Source organism: Lissotriton helveticus, chromosome 1_1 (genome assembly GCF_964261635.1).
Source record: "Lissotriton helveticus chromosome 1_1, aLisHel1.1, whole genome shotgun sequence".
NCBI classification, from domain to species: Eukaryota; Metazoa; Chordata; class Amphibia; order Caudata; family Salamandridae; genus Lissotriton; species Lissotriton helveticus.
The window spans coordinates 1,153,953,805-1,153,979,803 of record NC_136057.1 but is presented as its reverse complement, the minus strand read 5'-3'; the positions used below and the strand labels follow the sequence as shown (position 1 = coordinate 1,153,979,803).

General features: G+C 46.9%; 1 protein-coding gene across 1 annotated transcript in view; it reads right to left on the bottom strand.

Annotated features, from left to right (window-relative positions):
* The window catches only part of SELENOO (selenoprotein O), a 169,934-nt gene that overhangs the window by 40,452 nt on the left and 103,483 nt on the right, over positions 1 to 25,999 (bottom strand). The window contains exon 8 of the mRNA XM_078678991.1: positions 21,699 to 21,855. Coding sequence (XP_078535117.1) covers positions 21,699 to 21,855 — 157 coding nt within the window. The remainder of the gene's footprint in view (positions 1 to 21,698; positions 21,856 to 25,999) is intronic.

Genomic DNA, 25,999 nt, shown 5'->3' with positions numbered 1-25,999 from the left:
GATGCAGTCCTTGTGCTGATCATCCACATGGACCCTCTTCTCACAGGTCCTGCAAGCTCTAAAAAAGACCCTTCTTGTCAGACATTTTGAAGAACAAAGGTGAAGAAACTGAGTAGGCACTCAGGGAGACTCCCTTCGACACGACGTGTGGTGAAAATCTGATGAGAACTGCCTCTGCTGGGAAGGTTCTAGAGGGTGCTGGTAGCGGACTGGTTGGAACTATTGTTTAGTTCTTTTCATATAATGACGTAGATAGGCTACTAAGTTTTAGGCCTTTTGGCTTTTCTTTTAGCCTGCTACTGTTTTACTAAGGCACTGCTTTTGTATTTTTTACCGTTGGACTCCCGCCTCGGCGAAGGTGAATGATTCAGGCATGTGAATCTATGAAACATACCCCAATGCTGGATAAGTGCATGCGCCCACAACCTTTTGTAATTACTTTAAATCTGCTTGTTGTGGCATGGATTGCCACTAAATGTATCACACTACGTGCAATGCTGTTGCCTCGACATAGGCTTCATGTGATATTAATATATATTTGCCAATGTACCTGATTCTGAATTATCAACCCCTTAACATGCTTACCCCTTTCTTTGAAAAATAATAAAACCTATGTAAACAAAAACATCATATTACATACCTTGCTTATGTGTTTGTCCTAAGGATTGAAATGAACCAACACCTCAGTGAAAACAATATGTGCAGCTGAATTCATGCAAAACCATTGTATACTATAATGGAAAGTAAAGGAATGGAGCATGTTGCACTCTTAAATTACAAACACGAGTGGCCAAAGCTCAATGGTGAATACACATTCAAATGTTGAATGATTAGTGTAGGATTCCTAGTAGAACACTGCATTCTTATATACATAGGTATTCATCCACATTCTTGGAATGCAGAAGGTTTTTTGCCTTTCAAGCCCTCCGTAAAATACTCCCTGCAACCCAACATATAACATCTGGATTAGCACAAAACCTGCAGAGCCAAAGCTATGGGGACAGATTTGCCTTCCGCACTGCTTGCAGCCAAACCACCTGAGAGTTCCACTCTGCCTAGTTCACCCCGAGAGCCCGACAGTTGGACATTCAAAGGACTCCTCCTGACTGAATACAAGAGAGCCAAGCTGCCTCCCTAGGGAGAGAAACTAAAGTGTAGCAACTGCTACACTGACATACTCAGACACTTTAGGAGGTCACAGCCTGCCCATTCAGCAATTAAAAACTGAAGCACCGTGCTAGGCACAGAGGTAAGCAGAGACCATACATGGTAAATAGAACAACAGTCTTTGTAATGGATCAAAATCACAGGCAGTAGGGGAAAAAATAAATTGCCATTTAAGGCCTGTTGCACCAAAATAGGTCCAGAAGACAAAGTGGTGGCTAGAAGGGCAAAAACATGCTTGAATACGACAGGCCTACGTGATCTGAGGGCCGACCTGAACAATCAACAAAGAGGTCCTATTACAAGGTTTCTACAAATTTCAAACAAGAAATTTAAGCAGTGAAGGCTTAAAAGGCCTATACAATATGAGAAAGGATGTCAATGATCTAGATGGAAGGGTGAACTACTTGGAATATGGAATCAGTGCGAAAGTTGCAGATTATAATACTCTACAAAACATGCTAATGCTTGAAGATCCCCACCTACTCCTTCAGGAGAAATTCAGAGACCTGGAAAATTTTATGGCAGCAGAGAAACATCACTATCATAAAAATAACCTGTGAGACACATCAAGAAGAATTGCAACGCTATGTTCACAACCTGTTAGACCCCCTTCCTAGAAGGAGTGGGCAAAGAGCCAATAGAATTAGACAGAATGCACAGAGTCAACCAGAGACCTAAGGACCAGGCCCCCATATTATGGATGTTCTTGCCCAAATACATTTCTACAAGACAAAGAAGCAATTCTAAATAAAGGCAGGCAAAGAGGCCCAATCTTTTAATAGCACCAAGGAAACAAGCCCATAGGTGGTGTGAAACACCTCTAAATCCGTAATCCAAGGTGCTTTTATCCAATAGGTAGGTATCCTTAAATGCATGAGAGAAGTGGTACTTCAGGAACTAATTTTAGACCTCTAACGGCTAGAACACAGCCATAAATTGAACTCCGAAAAATCTAGGGACAACTCACTTCTGTAAAAGGGCAGCTATAAACCCTAGAACACAATAGGGCTAACTATATCCTCGCCAGTGCGGAAGCACATTTTTAAGAGGGGGCAATTAAGTAGGAACATTACGGGCAAATAAACTGCTTGCGAACAAGGTCCGTAAATATATTGGGCAAATCAAATATAAATTAAGGCAAATACAGACAAATGAGGAAGGAAAGATACAGACTTTCCTAGCATACTGTCAGACACTTTACGCTGCAAATGTTATTGACTAAGCTGCTATATTCACATTGCTGAGTTCAGCTGCCCTTCCCATTCTATGTACGATAGTAGCAGAACAACTGGAGGAATCCATAATGGAAAAATATATTAGAATCCATAAAAAGCTTACAAGTAAGCAAATCCCCTATGTCCAATGGCTACACGCCCTCGTTTTATAAGCAGTTTACACCCAGACAATACCAATACTGATAGAGATTTACAATAGCATTAATCACAAATAGGTGCCATCGCAAACAAAGGCAAAATAAATAATTTCACCAATAGCAAAAAACAGGTCAAGACTTAATCAGCTGGGCATCATAGTGCCCGATTTCCCAGTTGAACGCAGATAAGGGATTTGCAAAAACTGCAGCTAGACAAGTTGACACCCTTCTTAATTCACACTGGTCAAACTGGTTTCATATCACACTGACAACACCAAGAAGGCCCTCCATTTAATAGCTATACCACAGAAGTATAATACAGAAAATGTATTATTATCCATCAATGAGAAAAAAGCATTCCAAAGGGTGACATGATGAAAGCTGTGGATGACTGATTAAGCTTAGAAACAGATTTAAGAGATCGGTGGCTGTCCTCTACAACTCCTGGACTTGGCCAAGATGCAGGCAAATGGTATCTAAATGCATCACAAAATTGAGCAGGGGTGCCACCTCTGCTTTTCACCCTTTATCTAGTACTCTTCCAGCGAATGATAAGAGAACAGCAGCTGATTAAGGGAAAAAGATCTCGCCTGGACATGTTCAAACTGCCAGAGACCGCAGAGCCCATTTTACTGTTGCACAGGGGCACAAACAATCACTGAAGGAATTGGTCCCTCTCTTGGAAGAAAACCAAACAATAGCAGGAATGCAAATTAATCTCAGTAATTAAAACAGGTTGATCTTAGTTGGGGAGGGTGCTCTTTCAAGTCCCAATCTTGAAGATATAATATGGTTTAGATGGTTGCTGAACTACCCAACACCTAAATTTCACTTATGTGCAAAGGGGAATCTTAAGACTCTCCTGAAAGAAGCTAAGCCACTCTAACCTCCTTGCAAAACCATGCCTTACTGTAGGGTGGGCAGGAAAGCAGCACTCAAGAAGGCTTTTACATTTTTCAAACCCTCCCTCTTCCCCTTATGAAAGACGAGATCAAGTATTACATTTATTTGTGCCTTTCCTCTGTGGGAAAGCATGCACAAACAAATCATAAGCAGGGTGGAACCCACAGGAAGACTGTGTCCACCAGAAAAAGCGTTACCGAAGGTAAGTAACTTGTTCTTCTGATAGATATATCTGCCTGTGGATTCCTCACCTTTTGAATTGAATCCACAAGAAGTCACGCTCCTGGAGCAGGGTGCCTGCCTACCTACACCAAAAAAACTAACCTCCGAAACTCCACCTCCAATAATGTCTCTTAAAAGTGTGGAGGGAGGTCCAAGTTGCCTCCGTGCAGATGTCAACAACAGGGACACCTCTAGCTAAAGCCAAAGAAGAAGACTTCGCTCTTATGGAATGAGCTCGAATACCTTCAGGAGGCTCCGTATTTGCAAAGGAGTAGCAGATCTTTATTCTGAGGATGATGCACCTGGATAGCGTTTTCTTGTGGAAAACCTTGACCTTAAATCTGCCCATGTAACCAATGAAGAGTTGGTCGTCAAGTCTGAAGTATTTTGTCCAGTCCAGGTAGAAGTTGACTGCCCTCCTAACGCCCAGGCAGTGAAGTCTCTCCTCCTCCTTAGAAGGATGAGAGGGAGGATAGAAAGTGGGTAAAGTAACAGACTGCCCTAGGTGGAAGGGAGTAACCAACTTAGGAAGGAAAGATTCTTTAGAACCCGAGGAATCAAGGGTTTGGGAGGAAACGCAGAAAGAAGCAGTGAGCCCGAATCCAACTGAAACACATCCCCCCCAATGATCCCCGCATCAGATATTGGAGACTGCACAACGCCTGGCAGCGCGCGTGCCTGTTCTCGTGAGTAGCAAACAGGTCCAATCGAGGAAACCCCCACATCCTGAAAATGTGATGGACCACCTCCAGATAAAGACGCCACTCATGATCGGCCAAGTATTGCCCACTGAGACTGTCTGGACGCACATTCAGAACTCAGGATGATTTGCAATTACACAAATCTGATGGTCCTGAACCCAGGACCAGAGTCGCAGAGCCTCTCTGCAGAGACAATACAACCCTACTCATCCCAGTTTATTGATGTACCATATCGTCCGCAATTCTAGAAGATTGATGTGCAGCAATCTTTCCTCCAGAGACCAAAGGTCTTTGACCTCCAGATCCCCCAGATGAGCTCCCCACCCTACAGTGGAGGCATCCGTTATCACTGTAGCCAGGAGACAAAAGGTGAAATGGCTTTCCTTGAGACAGGTTGCCCAGAACACTCCACCATGACAGCTCCGCCGCAGAGTCTCTGGAGATTCTGACCACCTCCCAGAGATCTCAGCTCTGTTGGAACCACTGCCTGTGGAGGCATCACTGGAGTGCCCTCATGTGCCACTGTGCATGGTTGACCAACGTTATGCAGGAAGCGAACAGACCAAGCAGGAGTAAGACCTTCAGAACTGGAACAGCTGCTCCATCTTGAAACATTGGAATCATAGCATGAATGTCTAGAATCCTCGGATGAGACGGGAAAGCACGACTCACAGTAGTGTCCAGTATTGCCCCAGGTGAGATTTGGGTACATTTATTGAAAAACCCAAGTCGAACAACAGCTGTGTTGTTACTTGCAGGTGATGCAGCACCATCTCTGGTGACTTTGCTTTGAGCAGCCAGTGATCTAGATAGGTGAAAACAGGGATCTCGGACCTTCGGAGATGTGCCCCCACCACCACCTTTGTCAAGACCTGCGGTGCGCACGCAAGACCGAACGAACGGAAGGACAGCAAACTGGTAGTATTGGGACTCCACCGTAAAACAGAGATACTCCCCACGTGACTTCAGGATGGGAAAAGTAAAAATACGCATCTGTAAATAAAACACCATCCAGTCTTCCTGCTGCAGCGCCAGGGTCAACATCTTGAACTTCTCATGTTAGAGGTAAAAATTAAAGATACTGAGGTCTAGGATTGGTCGCAAAAGGCCGTCCTTTTTGGGGATAAGGAAATACCAAGAGTAGCATCCCTGACCCATTTCCTGCTAGGGAACCAACTCTAGTGCACCTTTCGGTAGCAAAGATAAAACCTCCTGTTGCAGGAGCAAAAGATGGTCCTCTGAGCACCTGCCCTGGCGAAGGGGGGAATGGAGGGGGAAACTCCTGGAAAGGAAGGGCATATCCATTTTCTACAAGATCCAAAATCCAGAGATCTGATGTAACTGACCTTTAATTCCATAGAAAATGGGACACCCGACCGCCCACTGGACAAACAGGCTCTGAGAAGGGGGGGATCTAGAGCTGCTCCCCTGTGGAACCATTTGGGGGAACAGGAGAGGAGGAGGAGACTTGTTGGCGAGTTGAGACTCGGAGACGACCACTGCCCTTTCCTCTGTAGGATCAATACAGAGGCTTTGCCTGCTGCATGGCCCAAAATGGAGCCGTTTTGCCAAAGCCCCGAAATCTTCAGTAACCAAACCCTTTAGGTACCAATGGCCCTACTGTCCTTAAAGCACTGTAGCGCAAAGTCCGCTTTAGTTCTGAAAAGGCGAGAGCCAAAGGGTAAATCCAAAAAGGTTGCCTGCACATCCGGAGAAAAAACAGAACCTCTCAGCCAGGAGGGCCTCCTAGTTGCCACTGAGGAACTCATCACTCTAGCAACAGAGTCAGCTGTGTCAAGCCCAGACTGAATAACTGGACGGGCCGCAGCTTGAGTGCCCGACTGAACCTCCGCAAAGTGGCCCTGGACATCCTCTGGAAGTTTAGGGATCACATCCTTAGCCGAATCCATCAACACGTGAATGTAGCGGCCCAGTAGGCATGTTGCATTCATGGATTTTAAAGCCATACTGGCTGATTGTTCTATCTTTTTTTAATCCATATTTCCAGGTGTGGATGGAAAAGAGCCACAAAATTGTTTAGACAAGCATGACGCCTGAACCACCAAGCTCTCAGGAGATGGATGTGTGAACAAAAAGACCGGATCCCCAGGTACAACTCTGTACCGACCTGCCACCGATCTGGACATAGTAGGGGGCGGACATAGGTTTTTGCCAAACCTCCAATAAGGGCTCCTCATTAAATGGGAGCAGAGGCTCTGTCACAGATGAAGGAGAGTGAAGAACCTCTGTCAGGATGTTTGATTTAATCTCCATAGTGGGTAACTGCAAATCTAGAAGATTAGCTGTCTTCCTGATGATGGAGTGGTAGGAAGGGACCTCCTGTGAAGGCAGACTCTTAAGAGAAGAAAGTTCCCACTCTGGCGACTTATCGATCCCACTAGCTTACTGAAGCCCTCCAAACTCATGCATGTGATCCACAATTTCCCCTTCCTCAGCCTCCTTCCTGTTGCTCCTGGAATTCTTCCTCCTCCAGAAGCCTCTGTGCCCCTCTTCTTGATCTTATTTTGGGAATCAGCGTCGGTGGCGCAGACGCTGCGCCAGTGACTTCAGAGCCAGCGTCGATGGAAGCCCTTCATGGATGGTTGGGTGAACCGTACAAAGCAGATACTGTGCCAGACCGGAGCCCGACAGCGCCGGAAAATATTCCATTCTTCCCTTCTGGGACTGTATCTGCGTCGAGAACCTCAGCGTCGGGAGAGGCAAACTCGGGGTCATCAGTATGAATGGCATAAAAGGTGCCTGGGCATAATGAGATGATAAGCCCATGTTTAAAGATAGCGGTCTCAAGGGGCCAACAGGCGCACCAGAAGGGTTAGCCACCTTAGCAAAAATCCCATTTAAGAAATGAGAAGGATCCATACCTGGAGCCGGAAAGGGTGGGTACGGATCCGGTACAACCTACTCAGGAACCACTAGAGGTTACAAGGCTGTGTCTTGCTGAGACGCCTGAGACATCAGAGTTAGGGGCGAAGGCTCCACTTCCCTGGGTGTCAGAGAGCCCCTCGGAGTCGGAGAATGAACCAGTCACCTGAGGTGAAGGGGAAGGCTTAATTCCTATGACGCCATGGAGCTGGGAAGCCCGACTTCTGCAACTTGTCCTGAGAAGAACAGCATCTGGAGCCATGATGCCACTTCTTCTTGTGCTTCCTAGATGACTTCGATGTGTTCAGAGTCAGTGACTTCAACTTCGATCTTGTCCTTCTTTGGCCCCTCTTCTGCTTCTTCATCCTGGCCATAAACAGTTTAGCTTCCCTCTCTGAGGGCCTTCGGATTCATATGCAGACACAATGAACATCCTTCGACTTCGTGGTCCTACGACCGGCACTAAAGACAATCATCATGGAGGTCCATGATGGACATTGGACCCTGACTTTCCCTACAAGGTTTAAACCCAGACTCTTTCTGAGCAACCATGGCACTACTACAATTACAGAAAAACCTGTAACAATATTAAACTACTAAGAAACGGTGAGTCCTGGAAAACTGTTACGCGTCAACGGCACGGAAAAAAGGGACGGATGTCAGCACGCCAACGAGGCCTTTTTATGGCTCCAGTGACGTTACGTAGGGTCGCTTGCGGAGCCATTCCATTGTGACATCCTAGTCGACGTAGGAGAGCTTATGGAGAAAAGTTTTAGTGGAATGCTACGCATGGGGCAATTCAAAAGGTGAGGAATCCACAGGCAGATGTATCCATCAGAAATTACATGTAATATGGTCTTGTCTGACTATTGTTCAGTTTTGAAGCAAAGTCTTTAAGGGTATTTCACAAATTGCTAAATTGTAGATCGAGAGATAGACACCTATGCAGATGCCAAAGGGGTTGAAACAATGACACTTATTTCTAAAATAGGACTATCCCTCCCTCGCCTTAGATCGGACTGCTATATGCATGTCTTAAAGCACAGTATGATCAGGATTCACTACATTGTGACGTACATACGTTTTCATACCTGTAGTGAAATGTTCTTTGCACTATTCTCTGCACTAACTACTGCACCACTCAATTCCTCTTGCCCAGTAGCACCTTATTTTCTCAAAGAGGTCTTGATAATAACATTTCAATATATAATTGAATCAATGACAATGCTTCTAAAACCAGACACCGAAGTTTTTTAAAAAATGTATATGTCTTTTTTACTGCCTGTAAACATTATATGGATATCAAATTTCTTTATGACATTTAATAAGTTCATGAGCACTTGTTTACTCTTCATATTTTTCAGGGTATTTCCCAAAGGAATTTTTGTCACTTCGACTGCAGCCTTTCTTTCAAGAGAGTCAAGGAGACGGGCTTCTTCAGGTCACACAGCAAGGAATTCCTAAGGAAAGGCTACTGGAAGGAGAGAGTCCCTCCTGGCCATGCTCTTAAACTTGAATCAGGCAAAACACTCACAAATAATATGCTGGGGGACCTGGCGAAGCTTAGGACCACTTGGGAGCAGGAAGTGGGGACCTTGGAAGACATTGACTGGGACTTAATCCTTATGCACCCGAGGGAGGTGGCTATCAAATCTAGGCTCCGCCTGCTCCAATATAACGTGCTCCACAGGACGTACTTTGATCGAGTGCGGCTGTTCAAAATGGGGAAGACACCGGACGATAGACGCCTGAGATGCCATCAAGAGGGAGGGGATTTCTTCCATGTATTGTGGGCCTGCGTGAAAATACAATCCTACTGGACACTTATTTTCACCGAACTGCGGGAGGTCCTGTCCGTGTCGCTCGACCAGGAGCCCAAGCTGGCCATTCTGGGAATGACCAATGATGTTGACCTTCCCCGCCCCTTACTGGCGTTCCTGACATTAGCCCTAGTGGTGGCAAAACGCGACATTGCAAAGTATTGGGGGGCGGAGACGATGCCCACTATAGATGAATGGAGAAGGGGACTAGACCTCTACATGGCGGCAGAGCGAGTGACGTATAAATCAAGGGGATGCCCGAAAAAGTTTAAAAGGGTTTGGTCAAAATGGAGGCAATACCATGGGCTAGGTAGTGGACTTGGGGAGGGGGGCCCGTGAGTGGACCTGGGACGGGAAGATGAGAGAGTTAAGAGTGAAGGACGTGCTAGGAATGGACATTGCTCATCAATTACGCTCTGCATGCTTAAAGGCTTTTCCTGCCATTTGCTTACCAGGAGGGGGGGGGGGGGGAGAAGGGGACGGCGGGAATTGTATGTGCCCTTACCGTGATTGTGATGTTAGACCTTGACTGAGCGGATGTTATACCAACTCTACATTCACATCTGTACTTGTTGGGGGGGAGGGGGAGTTCAACAAAATAAAAAAACGGATGCCCAGCTGACTGATATGCCCACTAATTATACTGAGGCGGGGATGCACCGAGAGTGACCCGAAGACTCGGTCGGACTGATTTTTGGACTATGTATTGCTATGACATTGGGGGCTCTAGGAAGTGTATCCTGCTTTGTACTTGTTTTGCCTGAATAATGCTGCCATTGTCACCCTTTTCATGTCTGAGCATCTGCAATAAAAAATTAAAAAAAAAAAAAAAAAAACTTGAATCAGAGAATCAAACATTGATCAGCAGTTGTAAGCTTTCTAGGTGGTTTGCACATGGTGAATTTTTCCAGTAAAAAACTGGGGACTTGATTAAACGCACTTTTGTACAACAATATATTTGAACGTGTTTCACTCGTGTACAGAATGGTCAAGAATCAATAAGCTGAGGATTCACCAGGTAAGTGACTCAGACTCTGGATTATTAGCTTCTGCAGGCCGACTGCATGTGCAAACTAAGAGCAGTGGGAGGTATCTCATCAAGGTAAACAGAAAAAAGGTCCTCTTTCATTAGAAAGAAAAAAAGAGCACAAATCTTAATACATAATAATTCAAAATGTTGACATACAAATAACTGTCGAGTTTTGGAGAGAAATCTCAGCTTCCCTAGATAAATAGTGAATGAGACATTAAAACAGTTCTTGACCCACTTGTGAGAGGCCATCTGTTTTAATAAGCAGTTTTAGGCCTAACTACTATTGACAGCAAAGGATCCAAGAAGGTTTTGAAGAAAGGAAATGGTAGCAGGCAAAAATATTTAACTTGCCCTGCATCCAGTATGCCAGAATGGTCAGTTGTATGGCATCAAGGTGATGGTCCCGAGTGGACTCTCTAAATGTTACAATAATATTGAAAACTAAGTGCTAAATGCTGCAAGTTATATGTAGTCTCACGAAAGGAAATGCTCATTATTTTAGATGTTTAAGCTCCAAATAATGTTAATAATAATGTAAACGTTTAGTACTGTGATTACGGTTTCAAGTATTCACTGACTGGCCAGAAGCAAAGGGGAAAGTAAAAAAATAAATTGTAGTGTTGAGAAAGCAAACAATAACGCAAACACTACCTATCAGCACTGCTAATGAACTGGTGAAGGCAAGTCTCTTCATTAAAAAAAAAAAAAAAAACTGAAGCCACCTCTACACACAATTATTTTGTAGGTTTTCACCAACATACTACAAGCCCCTTTTGAAAAGCTGTTTTTCGTTGCAAACAAAAATAGGATATTACATTAGTATATAGAGTAATACAAAAAAGCTGTCCCACTAAAACAAAAAGAGAGCAAAAACATTTTCCAATATATCAAAATAAACTTGCTCTACATTTGAATACTCCAGTGTGGCTTTCCAAAACAGATATCAAAAACAATGAGTGCAAAAGTAGAAGAGCTCCTGTCTAACCTGGGCTCCTATGTAGACTTTATATTTTAGTACACAAGATTGTAAATCAATAAAACAGGGGCGTAGGGGGCCAAGATGGCGGCGGAGCTGGACATGTAGTTGCCGAGCTGCAAGCCGGTCCAAATGTTATATCTTGCTCAAATCCTTGCCATTGTGCTGCTGTCTAAATGCCAGCCACCAAGGAGAATCTCCCCGAGATGAGACCCGCCTGCCACCCACTGAAGCAGCGTGTCTGGTGAGTCCATGACTACAAGCAAGATCACAGGCCAGATCTACGCGACCGGTGCCCCAGCTGTGGGTGCTTAAGGGGGTGAGGGGGGGCCCTTCTGCCCCCGTGAGGAGGAAGACGTCGCCAGAAGGCCGTATGGTGTAGGGCTGACGGTGGGGGCAGCCTTGTGAAGCGGGTACCTGTTTGCTCCAGCCGTCGACCCAGGCCTGCGCCCTCCTGTGGTCCTCTGTCCTGTCTGTATCAGAGAAGCCTGCCCTGGCATGCTCGCTACGCTTCATAAGCTGTGACCGCCGTGGGACAGAGAAAGGGACTCTCCCTGCTCTGTAGTTGCGAGTCGAGAAGGCCAGTACGAATGCTGACCTCTGTGAGCGGTGCTGCAGCATCGAGGCGCCGACTGCTGTTGGCAGGGCGGCTCGAGCATCGTGTCGGCCTTGGCTGCTGTTGAGAAACAGGACTAGCTCAGGCGAGTCAGGTGGAGAGTGGGAATGTGGAGGCAGAGGCCGCTGAAAAGCACAGTGGCTGCGGAGCACACGGACCATCCGATCGCAGCATCTGAGTGCAGTAACCCACTGCACTCTGCCTTGGAAGCCCGGGTGTTTGCATCGTGTTGAGCGCACCTTTGAGGACGAAATGTTCTTGCAAATTAAAGGCTCGGCGATGGGCTGTCCTTTCGCTCCTGAAATGGCCATCCTGTTCATGGGCCAGTTTGAAGAAAAATTTGTCCAGAATAACAACCCCTACAGAGATTCCATTGGACAATGGTTCCGATTTATCGATGATGTGTGGTGCGTGTGGAATGGTACATCCTTACAATTGGAAGAATTCCATGTGTGGCTGAACAACAGGAGCCCGGATATTAAATTCAGTTTGAACTATCATGAAAAAACCCTCCCGTTTCTGGATGTCGAAGTCTCAGTAAAAGAAAAAACATTGTCTTGCTCCTTGTACCAGAAGAAGACGGATAAGAACAATGCTCTTCATTATAAGAGCTACCATCCGCGCAGCCTAAGGGATAATCTCCCTTATGGCCAATACCTCCGCGTGCGACGTAACTGTACCACCACTGAACAGTTTGAACTACATGGCCAAGCCCTGACCTCCAAGTTACAGGAACGTGGCTATCCCCGGAAGCTCCTGAAACACTCTATGAAGAGAGCGAGATGGACACCCAGGGAACACCTCCTTGAAAAAAGATCCAAACCCGTAACTGACCGGATGGTATGTGTGTCCACTTTCGGCCCTCACACCAATCAGTTGCAAAAAATCATCAGGCGTAGTTGGCACCTGGTCAAGGAAATTCTCCCGGACATAGGCGCCCCCCTGTTTGCTCTGAAAAAGAACAGGAGCATTGGGCAAATGATTACATCAACTAGACCGCAACCCAAAAGGGATCACCAGATGACCATCTTTGGAGCAAATCCAGTCATAGGGCACCGTAAGTGTGGGACGTGCTCCGTCTGCGAATTCACCATGGAGGGGTCACTATTCACAGATGGGAAGAAGTTCTGGCGCCATAATGAACACACAAACTGCAAAACCAAGTACGTTGTGTATGCTATCCAATGCCCATGCAACATGATGTACATTGGCAAAACCACCCAGGAGGTTCGCCAGCGCATCATTCAGCATCGCTCAAGAATAAACAATAAAACCCTGACAGCCCCACTTGTTTCACACTTTATCCAAAAAAAACATTCCAGTCAAGACATCAGATGGACAGTCCTGGCAGTCATCAGGGGTGGCAGTGGAGACCCTGATCTGCGACTGTCTCAAAAAGAAGCGTACCTCATTTTAAAATTTGACACGTCCAACACTGGCCTGAACGAAATGTCTGAAATTTCCAGTCTGTGATTTACATTTCAATTTCTCGGCTGAACTTGGTTGTGCTGCTGTCTTTAACTCCGTTCTTTATTTTTTACATATGGTATTATGATTGCTGTTTTATTACCTTGGCACCCTGTCCTCCATCTGGAAGGCCCTGAGTCTTTCAAACTTACTTAGTCCTGCTGATACTGTGCCCAATATGCTATAAATAGGATCGTGAATATCGTAGCCCCGGTACGACTAGACACTGAAAGTCTTACTGCACTAGTCGTCGGTGGTGTAAAAAATCTCACTGCGACCCTCACTTTAAAAGCGACCCTTAATTTGTATTGCAAAAAATGGCCCAAACTACATGGACCATGATCCCCTTTTTTCTTACTCCGCCCCCTAGTCACTCCCACTAACCGACCGGTTTGGGAGTTTTCATATAATCAAAAAACGCCGAGACACACTGACAGACTGTGCGTGTTCCCGTGCGAGAGATTCCGAGGGATTGAATTCTCCGACCAGAGTAAGTGTATTGCAGGTGTTCTGCAAACCGCGCTAAGCGCCAAATCGCCATGACCCCCTGTCTTAGGAGAACGCTTTGTTTAAATACACTCGCTTTGTTACAACGCAGGTCCCGGCTCAATCAGACACCAGCCCTGAATTGATTTCAGACACCAAAAACACATGCTGCACAAGCCACCTTTTCAGGTAGGAATCGCCACCCGGCTCGGCAATTCACATATGTTGTTGGACACAGGAATAGTGGTTTAATTTCGCGCACCAATTTGTGTGTGTCATTTCCAGCACGTACAACGCAACAGAGCCAACATGTAAGCGGCGCGACTCTCGTGTTTGTACCGTGAGGCGGCCAATAAACCCCAGGGAACCATAACCGTCTAAATCACAGGTATGAGTTCCTATCCGTGATGGCACTAGGTAATATGTATCAGCAAAGATGTTGCACTTTCCACCATTGACTAGAGTGCTAAGTTCCAATTTTGTATGTTTTCACAGACATAACCTATTCCCCGGCAATTTACCGACACCACGGCACACTTTCTGCCTCGTGCAGGTAAAATTCTACCTTATGGTGTGGAGTCATAGCTAAAACGTTTTTTTATAATACTATGGTATCTAACCCTGACACCCAATCTGTATATTGTTACAGACTCATTGTTCCCAGTCCCCGTCCTGAAGAGAACCATCACTAATCCGGTTCGAAACGCGTCGACATTTCCACCCTGTGGTTATTCAAAAGGGTGCACCTAGGAAGAGAAACGACATACCACCTGGGTCCCTAGTGGTGCAACCCAATACAAATATTGAACCACAGTTGTGTCAGGCAGGCAGGCGTACTACTCCATCTGTCCCCGCCTGTACCTTGGTTTCACATCCCTATGGACTGGTTGTACCCTTGCTTTTTGTATGAAAATTTTTTCACTGTATATAAATGCAACTAATGTCTGAATACTAAATCACGTTACTGCTTTTTTGGTGTGTCAATGATAACTGCCTTGATTTAATGGTGCTTATTTCACGTTGTAAATAATGTATATTGGTATGTGTGTATAAATGTAAATATTGTATTCATGTATTCACTGTCGTGACAGTCTTTGGTTTGCCCATGTGTTCTGAAAAAAATCTGAAAAACCAGATTAAAAAATTTAATAAATTTGTTTTGGTACAGAAGACCTTGGTTACGTAGTACATATTGACTGCGTCACTGCAATTCATTACATAAACCTTCCCTATCCAGCCATCTTGCTCTGTTTACTTTTTTTGGGCTGACGGTGGGGGCAGCCTTGTGAAGCGGGTACCTGTTTGCTCCAGCCGTCGACCCAGGCCTGCGCCCTCCTGTGGTCCTCTGTCCTGTCTGTATCAGAGAAGCCTGCCCTGGCATGCTCGCTACGCTTCATAAGCTGTGACCGCCGTGGGACAGAGAAAGGGACTCTCCCTGCTCTGTAGTTGCGAGTCGAGAAGGCCAGTACGAATGCTGACCTCTGTGAGCGGTGCTGCAGCATCGAGGCGCCGACTGCTGTTGGCAGGGCGGCTCGAGCATCGTGTCGGCCTTGGCTGCTGTTGAGAAACAGGACTAGCTCAGGCGAGTCAGGTGGAGAGTGGGAATGTGGAGGCAGAGGCCGCTGAAAAGCACAGTGGCTGCGGAGCACACGGACCATCCGATCGCAGCATCTGAGTGCAGTAACCCACTGCACTCTGCCTTGGAAGCCCGGGTGTTTGCATCGTGTTGAGCGCAGACCAGGCTGGAAAGGCGCGAGAAGAGTGGGTGCTGCAGCAGTCAGTCTGGGGCCCAGGGGAGAAGTGACAGGCCTGGAAGCAACCTGGTAAGCCATTACCAAGCTGCAGCCCCGGACTCCCAGTGATAATGGGTGGCAAAAGGCAGCAGACTGGTGTCAGTTAGCAAGCGTGTGGGAGTAGGTGCATTAGGCGCTGGGCCAACTATCTGCGATGGGCGGAATCGGGCGACATTAGGCCGGTGTGGTTTGCTCACACAGAGGTGCCTAATTCCAGGCATTAAGCCCTAAGCTCTTACAGGTCTGCAACCCTTGGCCACATACAAGATTAGTTCTCAAGGCCTAGTCCTCCTCACGTCCAGACCATAGGTCTCCGGATCTGGGGGGCAACACTTAACTTTGTGCTCCTTGCTAGCATGCTCATGCCCCCCTCTCCCCCAGATACACTGGAGATAAACACACCACAGGGCGCGTGGAGTCTTATTCCTTACCAGTGTACTAGTTATGGTGAGTCCTTGTGCAGGTTTTGGAATCTAGAAGAACCGGGGCATCCCAAGCAGTTCGGTTGCGTGCTAGGGGCAACCAGAGTTGTGCACCTGCCCACTGAAGCATCTCCGCTGCCTGGTTATTTCTGCCTTCTCAATCTAGGCGCTCCCACAGCGAACCACGAGGGGAAGATAAAGGTCTTGGAGTCCGTGCTTGTTGGCACAGGGTCCCGGGTGCCGCCTGAGTAGCCAAGTACTAATTGAGCCTCCATTCACCTTGTGCAGACCCCGTGGCGTTGCAACGTTGGCCTGAGGATACCCCTTGGTGGCACCAATGGATAAGGGCAAGAATTCCAAAGGCGACTTGATAATTAGGCTCCCCCCAACCACCCCCAGCCTGCTGTGCAACACATGCCCGAAAATGCTGCTCTCCTTCTGGCCATACAAGCTTCCTGTGGGGCGTTGGAGGGAAAAGTAATTCAGGTCACCCTACTAGGCCAGAATCTGTTATGTGGTTGAAAAGGTTTCCTCTGTGGAGTTGAGGATATTAGAACTGGAGGACACGGTCACTACTCTCTGTAAGGATGTTACCGAAGCCGAAATGCCAACAAAGGAGTGTTGTGGCGACTGGAAGATGCGAGAATTGCGCTTGTCGAAATAATCGCTGCTTCGTGGGATTTCCCAAGGAGGGTCGAGGGCCCCGACATGGCGCAATTCCTAGACAACTGGCTAGGTTCCAATATTCCCCAAGACAAAGTATCCTCCTGTTTTGTCATAGAGAGGACACACCATGGGTTGAGGAGCAAGCCCATCCTTGGGGCACCTCCTTGGAAAGTGATTGCATGATTTCTGAACTTTCATGCTAGAGACAATCCTAACGGAGGGGTGAAAAAAGGGGGAACTGCGCCATGATAACTCTAAAATATTTAAATTTCCTGACTACACCAGGCAGGTGCAGAAGCAGAGACCCCTCCAAGGAGGTAAAGGCTAGACAATGAGGCCTCCAACTCATACATGCTTATGTTCCCAGGCAAGCTCAAAGTATTGTACCAGGGAAAATCATTCTTCTTCCTGACACCGGCGGAGGCCTGGTCTTGGCTAGAGGAGCGCCCCGATCTGGGGCGACGCCGTGAAGTGGGCATGACTCCTGTCCCTACACAATGGAGGGGGCCCGGCCTAAGGACAACAGACGTCCCAGAGGGAGGAGTTCGTGACAGCTGAGACTAGATACTAATGTACCATGGCGGAGGCAAGAAAACCCTAAGCGACTTCCGACTTCTTCAGACTCAAGAGGGGGACCAAATGCCTGACGTCATGCTGACCAAAAACACAAACAGAGAGGGCACCTACACATGAGGTGCTTGGGGACGGACAGGAGACTGACTTGAAGACTCCTCACCCCCTGGCGGCAGCAAACAACGCACTCGAAAAAAGGTGTGGCGAGCGTCCAGCCAAACAGTACAAGTGCAGAACTACCGGTGCTACCATGAAGGGCACTTTGGCCCCTTATCCGGGGCCATATGGCAGCAAACCAACATCATTTGCACCTCTCCACTGCAGGCCCCAGGAGCACGGAGACAAGTTTGTTTCATTCTACTGAGTCACTGTTATCGGGGACAGTTAACCCTGTCATCGTCGTGGGGTTTGTGGGATTGAGTTAGCGGGTGGGGGTGGTGAGCTACAGGCATCTCAGACTCCCCTGTAGAGTAGTTTAATGATTAATGATGTGGGGTTTCACTCTGGGTGGTCTTTGTGGGTGGAGGGGGGACACTGGGACTGACAGGGGTTTTTCCAGTTATGAAGTTCAAAGAAGACTGGCACCCTCGCAAGACATGAACGCTGCTTCAACTAGAGCACCGAACATGCAGACACACAGGCCGTCGCATTACCCTGATCAGGAACACATACATTACCACATCACTTGACAGCGCATGGGCTGCCACCCCGTCCTCTGTGCCCTTCCAAACTCAAGTGAAATGAGTGTCCCTTAAGTGGAAGTTAGGACAATCTCAGTCTTATCAAGCAATGTGAACGGCCTTGGCGACAGCATCAAGAGAGGACTAGTCTCCCAATATATAAATTGAATTCAAGCATCTCTGGTACTCCTGCAGGAAACGCACTTTAAGGGGTCGCAGTGTAAAGTTTTGGGAAGAGGAGCCCATGTCACACTTGCACATACGGAATATACATCTGGGTCTAGAGGAGTAGCTGTTTTTGTTTGGAAAAAAGCCACCCTTTACATTAACAAAATAGTCAGTAAACCCGCCAGGATGATTTGATGGAGTGATAGGGCTTTGGGGCATACGGATGTCACATTGATTAGCGTTTATGCTCCCCCCTCCTCGACTACAGGCCCCCACATTTGAGAAAGCAGATGGCATCCTACTGGAGGCTTGGTCCTCACTCCATAGAATAGATGGTGACTTGGATGGATGATGTTATGGTGCAAGAATGGGATAGGTTGGGCTCTGCAGGCTCACATACCCACCCTCCCCGTACCCCCTTGCAGGCTTCACAAATGCCCTGGGATTTCAGACCTATGGAGACGGGCACACTCTTGCGATAGGACTACTACTACTTTTTGGGAGCTCACTGAGTTTTTTCCCCGTTTAGAATATATCCTGGCCCCGGCGGAGGAAGTGAGCACAATACTGCAGACAGACTACCTTGCCGAGGTCTATCGGATCATTCACCCTTATTGGTAAGGTTGGAAAGAGGGGTCAAGAATGGGACTGGTTGGAAATTGAATGTCTGAGACTTATATGATCGAGAGGTAGTGATCGTAATTAGGGTGGATTCTGAGCTTTACTTGAAAGAAAATAAAGACTCAGTCACCTCCAAAATAGTGCGCTGGGAAGCTTACAAAACAGTCCTTCAGGATAGGATAAAAAAAACCTTATCACACATAAATGGAAGAAAACGTTCAGCTCCCTATAGCGAATAGAGAACCAGATGTTGGCGCTTGAGAAAACCCTATGCCTGGAGCCTGACCCCTCAGCTAGCACTACTTAAGGAGGAATACCGTGTGCTGGCACAGGAAAGTGCCAAAAAACAAATACTAGCGACCCTCCATAGATTGTATGAGGCTGGTGATAAAGCTAGCAAACTGTTAGCCTGGCTGGTAAGAAAAGAGGTGGAGGCCAGATGGCCTGAAGGATAGGTGGTGGAATCAGACAGCAGATTCGCAGACCCCATTGTTGCTTGCTACTACAAAGATGTATATAGGGCTAGACAGCTATAGCCATCGCCCCAGATAGCAACATATCTAGAATCGATCACAACCCTGCCTTAGATGATGTGGCCAGAGAAGAACTCAACACAGATATCACTGGAGGACATCCGAGCCAGCCTGGCCAAAATTAAATCTAACAAGACAATAGGTCCCAACGCAACTCCAGCGGAATTCTACAAGAAATATAAGGACCTCCTTGGGCTTGGAAGCAGGACAGACAGGGGCTCTTCACCCTCACCTTATGTGCGCAATCATAATAGTGATACACAAAGACAATAAACCCAGGGAACATGTGGTTCTTATCGACCAAGTTCCCTGCTAAATACCTAGGTTAAAGTACCGGCCAAGATCCTAGCTACTAGACTTATACAAGTTATCACACCACTGATACACTGCAAACAATTGCGCTTCATGCCTGGAAGGTCTGCTTAGGGCATACACTGCTAAAATTTGGATTCTACCTCTGTTATAGGAAATGGGTTAAAGTGTTACACCAAGCACCCAGTAGCTTCCTTCAAGGTCAATGGAGTTCAGTCCTCAGAATTTTCAATTGGTAGGGGTAAGAGAAAGAGGTTCCCTCTTTGCCTCCTGTTTGACCTTACCATAGAATCACTGGCTTGTAGGATCCACATCACAGGCGAGACGGCCTTTGAGAGAAGATCTCACTATACGTAGACAATGTCCTCCTTTACGGCACCAAATCTTCCCTATTATCCCTTTACTTTCTCAACTGTTGAAGAAATAGGAGGGCTATTCTTAACAATGCGTTAACTAGGATAAGTCAATACTTTATCTTCCACAGGAGAGGGCAGTAGTTCCCCCCTCACTTGACACATATTGCCTTGGGGTTTAAATACCTGGGACTATTTCTGACGCTACGAAAAGGGGTATGCTTTGAACGCAACTTAGGAAGAGTTATGCGCACCTACCGAGAGGACGATAAGAGATGGCAAGAACCACCCCTTACATTGCTAGGGAGGGCAGCTATGTTTAAGATAGTATCACTGCTCAAGCTACTCTATAACCTCAAACATACATATCACCTGATCCTGCTTCAAACCTTCACCATAATAGAAGGGGACCTACAAACATTGCTATGGGATGGCAAACGCCAGAGAGTGTCCCTAACATCTGTCCAACATAACCAATAGAACGGTTGAATAGCTAGGTCGGCGTGCCTGCTTATTACTGGACATCCCACCTCATTAACGTTAATGATTGGCTCTACACTCTCCAAGATCACTCCACTTTTAAATTGGAATGGTCCCAGAGGACCTCAAGATCTTGCTTTCACCATCTATAGGGGGGGGTCGAGAGACACAATACCTCTTTCCAGCCACTCTGGTAGTAAATATGGAGTGGGATAGAGCCACAAATCCATTAGACGGCATGGTAAGCCTATGAGAAAAACACCAATATGGGAGCAGAAATGGCCTCCCAAATTACGTAAGCTGAGTGGATTTAGGGCATGGGATCTGATAGAGATTCCAAACTGGGAGATTGCATTGAAAATGGCTACATCATGCCGTTCTCCTTGCTTCAGAAAGAATATGGCATGCACAGAAATCAATTCCTAAAATATGCACAAGTGCAGCATGCATTGAGGGCAGAACGGCTCCCAGGTAAAGGTATCCCTGACTTTGCACCGTTGGATGGAAGGCTGTTAATGGAGGACCTCACAAGGGGAGCGATTTCCTTCCCCTAAAGAAGCCTCATTGATAACACGCCAGATAACCTGAAAGAGTTGCGCAAAAAGTGGATGGCAGCTATGAGAGACATTGAGGACACTGACCGGGAGGCAGCCCTGATGCACACCAGGGAAGTAGCGATAAAGGCACAGCTCTGGTTGGTTCAATTGAAAATCCTTCACCGAGTCTATTATGATAGACACCGGCTCCATGCCAGGGGAAGGGGCCCTGTCCCACACTGTTTGAGATGCAATGTTACAGATGGTTCTTTTTTTCATACTTTTTGGAGTTGTCCCCGAAGACAGTCCTACTGGAGTGACATCACTGAGGAGCTTAGTTTGATGTTCCCACTGCCCCTTCCTTTGGACCCCAAGTTTCTCCTTTGGGGTATCCCTAATGACATTGATTTACCTCGGGCTTAGCTGGTCTCAGCCTAGTAGTGGCTAAGAGAGATGTGGCTCGTCACTGGAGGTCAGGTGGTTGCCCCACACTGCAGGAGTGGAAAAGAAGCATGGATATGCACATGATGGCAGAAAAAGCCACATACATCAGCAGAGGCTGTACCCGAAAATTCCATAAGGTTTGAGGCAAAAGGATATCACATTATTCTCTGCAGGAGCTGGCAGACAGAGACAAGTAGGATTGGAGGGGGGCTGCGTGGCTGTCAATGTGTTCTTACCAGACACTATTGTTGTTTATGGTTCAATATTGTCTTCCTCTAGTCAACTGTGAGGGCCACTGTCGGATGATGTGGGGGTTGGGGGGGGGGGATTGATTTTGGTATTGGCAGGTAAATAATGGGAATGGCTTGCACAACTGTAGTTTATCATTTGTCCATGCTGTGTTATTTAAGAAAATGACAAATATTTAAAAAAAGAAAATCAATAAAACAGAACAGATTTATTTTACTGTACCTCTGTGAAGTCTCCGCTCTCTGCTGCATCAATAGCATTCTGGGCAATGTAATTTCTAAGAATATATTTTGGATTGTTTGAATCCATAATCTTCACACGCTCTGAATTCAGTGACTCAACATCATTAACACTGTTTTGTTCTCTCTTTAACCGTAAACTGAAAATACAAACAAAAAAATATACAGAAGATTTGGTATTCAGAACTACCCATGCATTTTGTCCAGACAATATGTAAACCTGTACTTGTATATTGTCCATAGAGCATAAACATGGTTCCAGATGCCTGAGGTCACTGTTGACTGAAAATGGATCTTGCACCCCATCATGTACACAACTATGAATAAGACTGAAACCATGCTTATTGATATGTATACTCTTTCAACATGACAGACACACATTCTTCAAATTAATGCCCGGACAGAGTGATGCAGCTTTAATCAAAGATTACGGAATGGTCTTTTAAAAAAAAAATAATAAAACGAACCTGGCCCAAGGCTATTAGAGCACTTAACTATAGAACTGGATTACTTTACACATTTGGCACAGAGATGGTCACATCTTAATTCTATGTCACAGTAGGAAAGTAAAAAGGTAAACAGGTACAATGAAGTCAGAAGTGACTGTTTTACCTGCAGCAGAAGCCCATATTTATTTCCGCACTAATACAAACTGTGTGCTCTAAATATGACAAAATGGCCTTTTCAGAAATGTTTTCTTCTTGCTTTAAGCTATATAGTCTTTCCATACAAGCTACACAGATAAATGAGTGTTGTTGATTATACTCTGCACAACAGTACTGAACAGCACCACGTAAGATATTACTTGTTTCTACAAGACAGAAAAGGAAGGTAAGCCAAAGATTTGTTGACATGAAATGAGGGAGATTCAATCAGCTGAAAAGAGCATATCATGCTCTTTTAAAATGAGATTGGTGAATCCACTAAGAAGCACTGCGTTCAGTTTGAGTAATCTTGTCTCTAAAGATAACAGACCAAACAAAACCAAGCATTTACAATGCAATAGGTCTCGCTTACAGAAGCAAGGCTGGCAGTAAAAGTGGTGCATGTACTGCCAGCCTTGCTTCTCGTAAGCAAGGAATATAAGTACAAAGTGTGTGTTTACGCGCCACTTGCAGGTTTTCAAAACATATAAATAAAAGGCATTGTCATTTACGATGCTCAAACCGTCGGATAGCCAGAAACCGGTCCTAGGATGCTTGATTCCGGTCCAGTAAAGACATGGCTTGGCAGTTCGGGCTGGACTGTTCCCATGAGGCACAGGGTCAAGGCTGATTTGCATATGGCCATGTCTGAACTGGGGTGGTGTGGAGTGCAAAAAAACCGATGGATTAAGGCCCAGATCTCGGTACTGGGGTGAATGTATGACATTGTTCTGCATTCTGTCCATCAACTGTTGTTTTGCATTTGTCACCCAGAGTGGGATGGGTATGCTCAGACGTGAGTCCCATGCTCTCCACACCACTGGAGTCAAGCTATCCAGGCTGAAGACGGCTGATAGCCAGAAACCGGTCCTAGGATGCATGATTCCGGTCCAGTAAAGACATGGCTTGGCAGTTCGGGCTGGACTGTTCCCATGAGGCACAGGGTCAAGGCTGATTTGCATATGGCCATGTCTGAACTGGGGTGGTGTGGAGTGCAAAAAAACGATGGATTTAGGCCCAGATCTCTGTACTGGGGCGAATGTATGACATTGTTCTGCATTCTATCCATCAAATGTTGTTTTGCGCCTGTTCACAAGGGCTGCGCATTATTTTACTGTTCATGGACGGGGTGGGCTCGGGGTGTGCACTGGGGCACACATTGCGGCGGGTGCTGTGCTCACATAGCGGCACACGACTGCTCCCACGATCTGTGCGTTATTTTATGTTGAGCAGCAAGGTGTCTACGCTCAGAGGGAGAGGCAGGGGAGACACCAAGGGGCACGTCTCTAGCCTCTAAACACGATGTGCACTGCGCTGCCGAAACGAATGTCACTTGCAAACAGCACTTTAAGCAATGTTCCTCGTGGAAAGCACAATCAAAGCAGCAAATACGTATTGAATGGCGCCCGTGCAATGTAACATGTGTATGGCCGCCCGTGAAACAGGCATCATGGTTATAAATAGCAAACAAAAAAAACTTGTTTACGGGAGATTCAAGGGTGGGGAAGCGTCTGAGGTTGCGCACGTCGCACGGCACAGGAGCACAGTAATTTAAAACAAGCAGTGGTGAACGGCGAAACAAGGAAGTAGTCCCTACATGAACAGTTAACACAGAGCAGCGGAACAAAACTGCAGTTGATCGGTGCTGATTCCAGCAAAACGGAAGTGCCGCATCGGATCGCAAGTCAACGATAAGCCCGCTAACAAAATAAATGACAGAGTTAACGAATGGCAATCGGCAGGAGAAACTACCGGCAATAGGCAGAGTTTCAGCCAACACATACAGATTACTTGATGCCTCAGAGGCAGCGCATGCGCTGCCCATGCTAAACCTAAAAAGGAAAGGCTGAAAATGGAGACCAAACTACCATAATAAAGACTTCAGATCCTAAACCACCTCCTCTGGAGAAAAGGAAAATGCAAATAGTATATACTGCAGCAATGTTTTACTAGCAGGTACACATACGACTATCCATGATCATCATGTTATGTTATGTTAATTATGTCTTTTATAGCGCACGGCTACTCAAAATACTGTCCCGGCGCTTTATTTACATCCTGAGAAAGACAAACACAACACATAGATAAAACAAAAGCGGAGTCAGCTAAGAAAAGGGGGGAAACTACAGGGCAAACAACCAAGTTTTAAGGCCCTTCCTGAAGGCCAGCAGGTTCGAGGTACTATGCAATGCCAAAGGCAAGGTGTTCCACAGCTGTGGGGCCCGCAGCCTAAAGGAACGACCTCCAATGCGGGCCTTCTTCACGCGAGGGACCGTGGCAAGGAACATCGATTCTGATCTTAGTGCTCGTGCCGGTTGGTAAAAGGCAAGCCTCCTTTGCAGATATTTAGCCCCTGAGGCGTGAAGAGCCTTATGAGCCAGAGTCAAGGCCTTAAACACTATCCGCTTCCGGATAGGGAGCCAATGGAGAGTCTATAAAAGGCCGGAGACTCTGGCTCGGTTATGAAGGCCGAATATGGCTCGCGCGGCCGTATTCTGGATAACCTGCAGCCGTTGCAGGAGATACTCCGGCAGGCCAAGGTACAGGACGTTGGAGTAATCCAATCGTGAACCAATTAAGGCCTGTACCGTGGTCCTCCTATGATCCTCGGAGAGCAAAGGAAGAAACTTCCGAAGCATCCTCAGGAGGGCGAAACAGGTGCCAGTAAGCGCAAGGATCTGAGGTCTGAAAGTCAGGCCGCTGTCTACCTTAATCCCTAGATTCCTGGCTGACTGAGACGATCGAGCTGGAGGCGACATATCGGCGGGCCACCATCCCTGCCAGTCTGGATCGGATTGGCAACCGAAGAAAAGTACCTCAGATTTATCTGAGTTGCACCTGAGGCTGTTCAGCTGGAACCAATTAAAGACAGCCCCAAGGCACTCACGGATACTCTCTCCATCCAAAACCTCTCCTTTCCGGCAAGTAAAAAGGAGCTGGGTATCATCGGCGTAGGATACGATCTGGGCCCCGAAAGACTTAGCCAATGCCGCCAGAGGGGTCATAAAGATGTTAAAAAGAGTCGGGCTCAGCACCGAGCCCTGCGGGACTCCGACTCCCAAAGGCGGCATCTCAGCCGAACTGGATGAGGCCCAGACCGTTTGCCGGCGGCCAGCCAGAAACGATCTAAACCAGCTGAGCACCGTCCCCCCCAGACCGATCTCATAAAGTCTGGCGAGCAAACCCTCGTGGGGGACGGTGTCAAAGGCCGCCGACAAGTCAAGCATAACCAGCATGACTTTGCCGCCCGAGTCCAGTGTCTCCTTGATGGCTTCAGACACCTCCAGCAGTGAGTGCCGTCTCAGTACTAAGGTTAGGGCGGAAGCCAGACTGAGTGGGATGAAGCAGACCGTAAGTTTCCAGAAAATTGGAAAGCACATTGTGTACATGCTTCTCCAAGATTTTGTCCAGCGCCGGGAGGAGAGAAATGGGCCTATAATTGTCCGGAACCTCGGGATCAAGGCCCGGCTTTTTAAGGAGGGGAATGACCATTGCCTGCTTCCAAGCCTGCGGGACCACCCCCCGGCTCAGTGAGAGATTCAGGAGGGGATTCACCAACGGATTGACAGCAACCGCCATCTTCGCCAGAAAGTTGGCCGGACATGGGTCAAGCGGCGAACCAGATTTAAGATTGGCCATA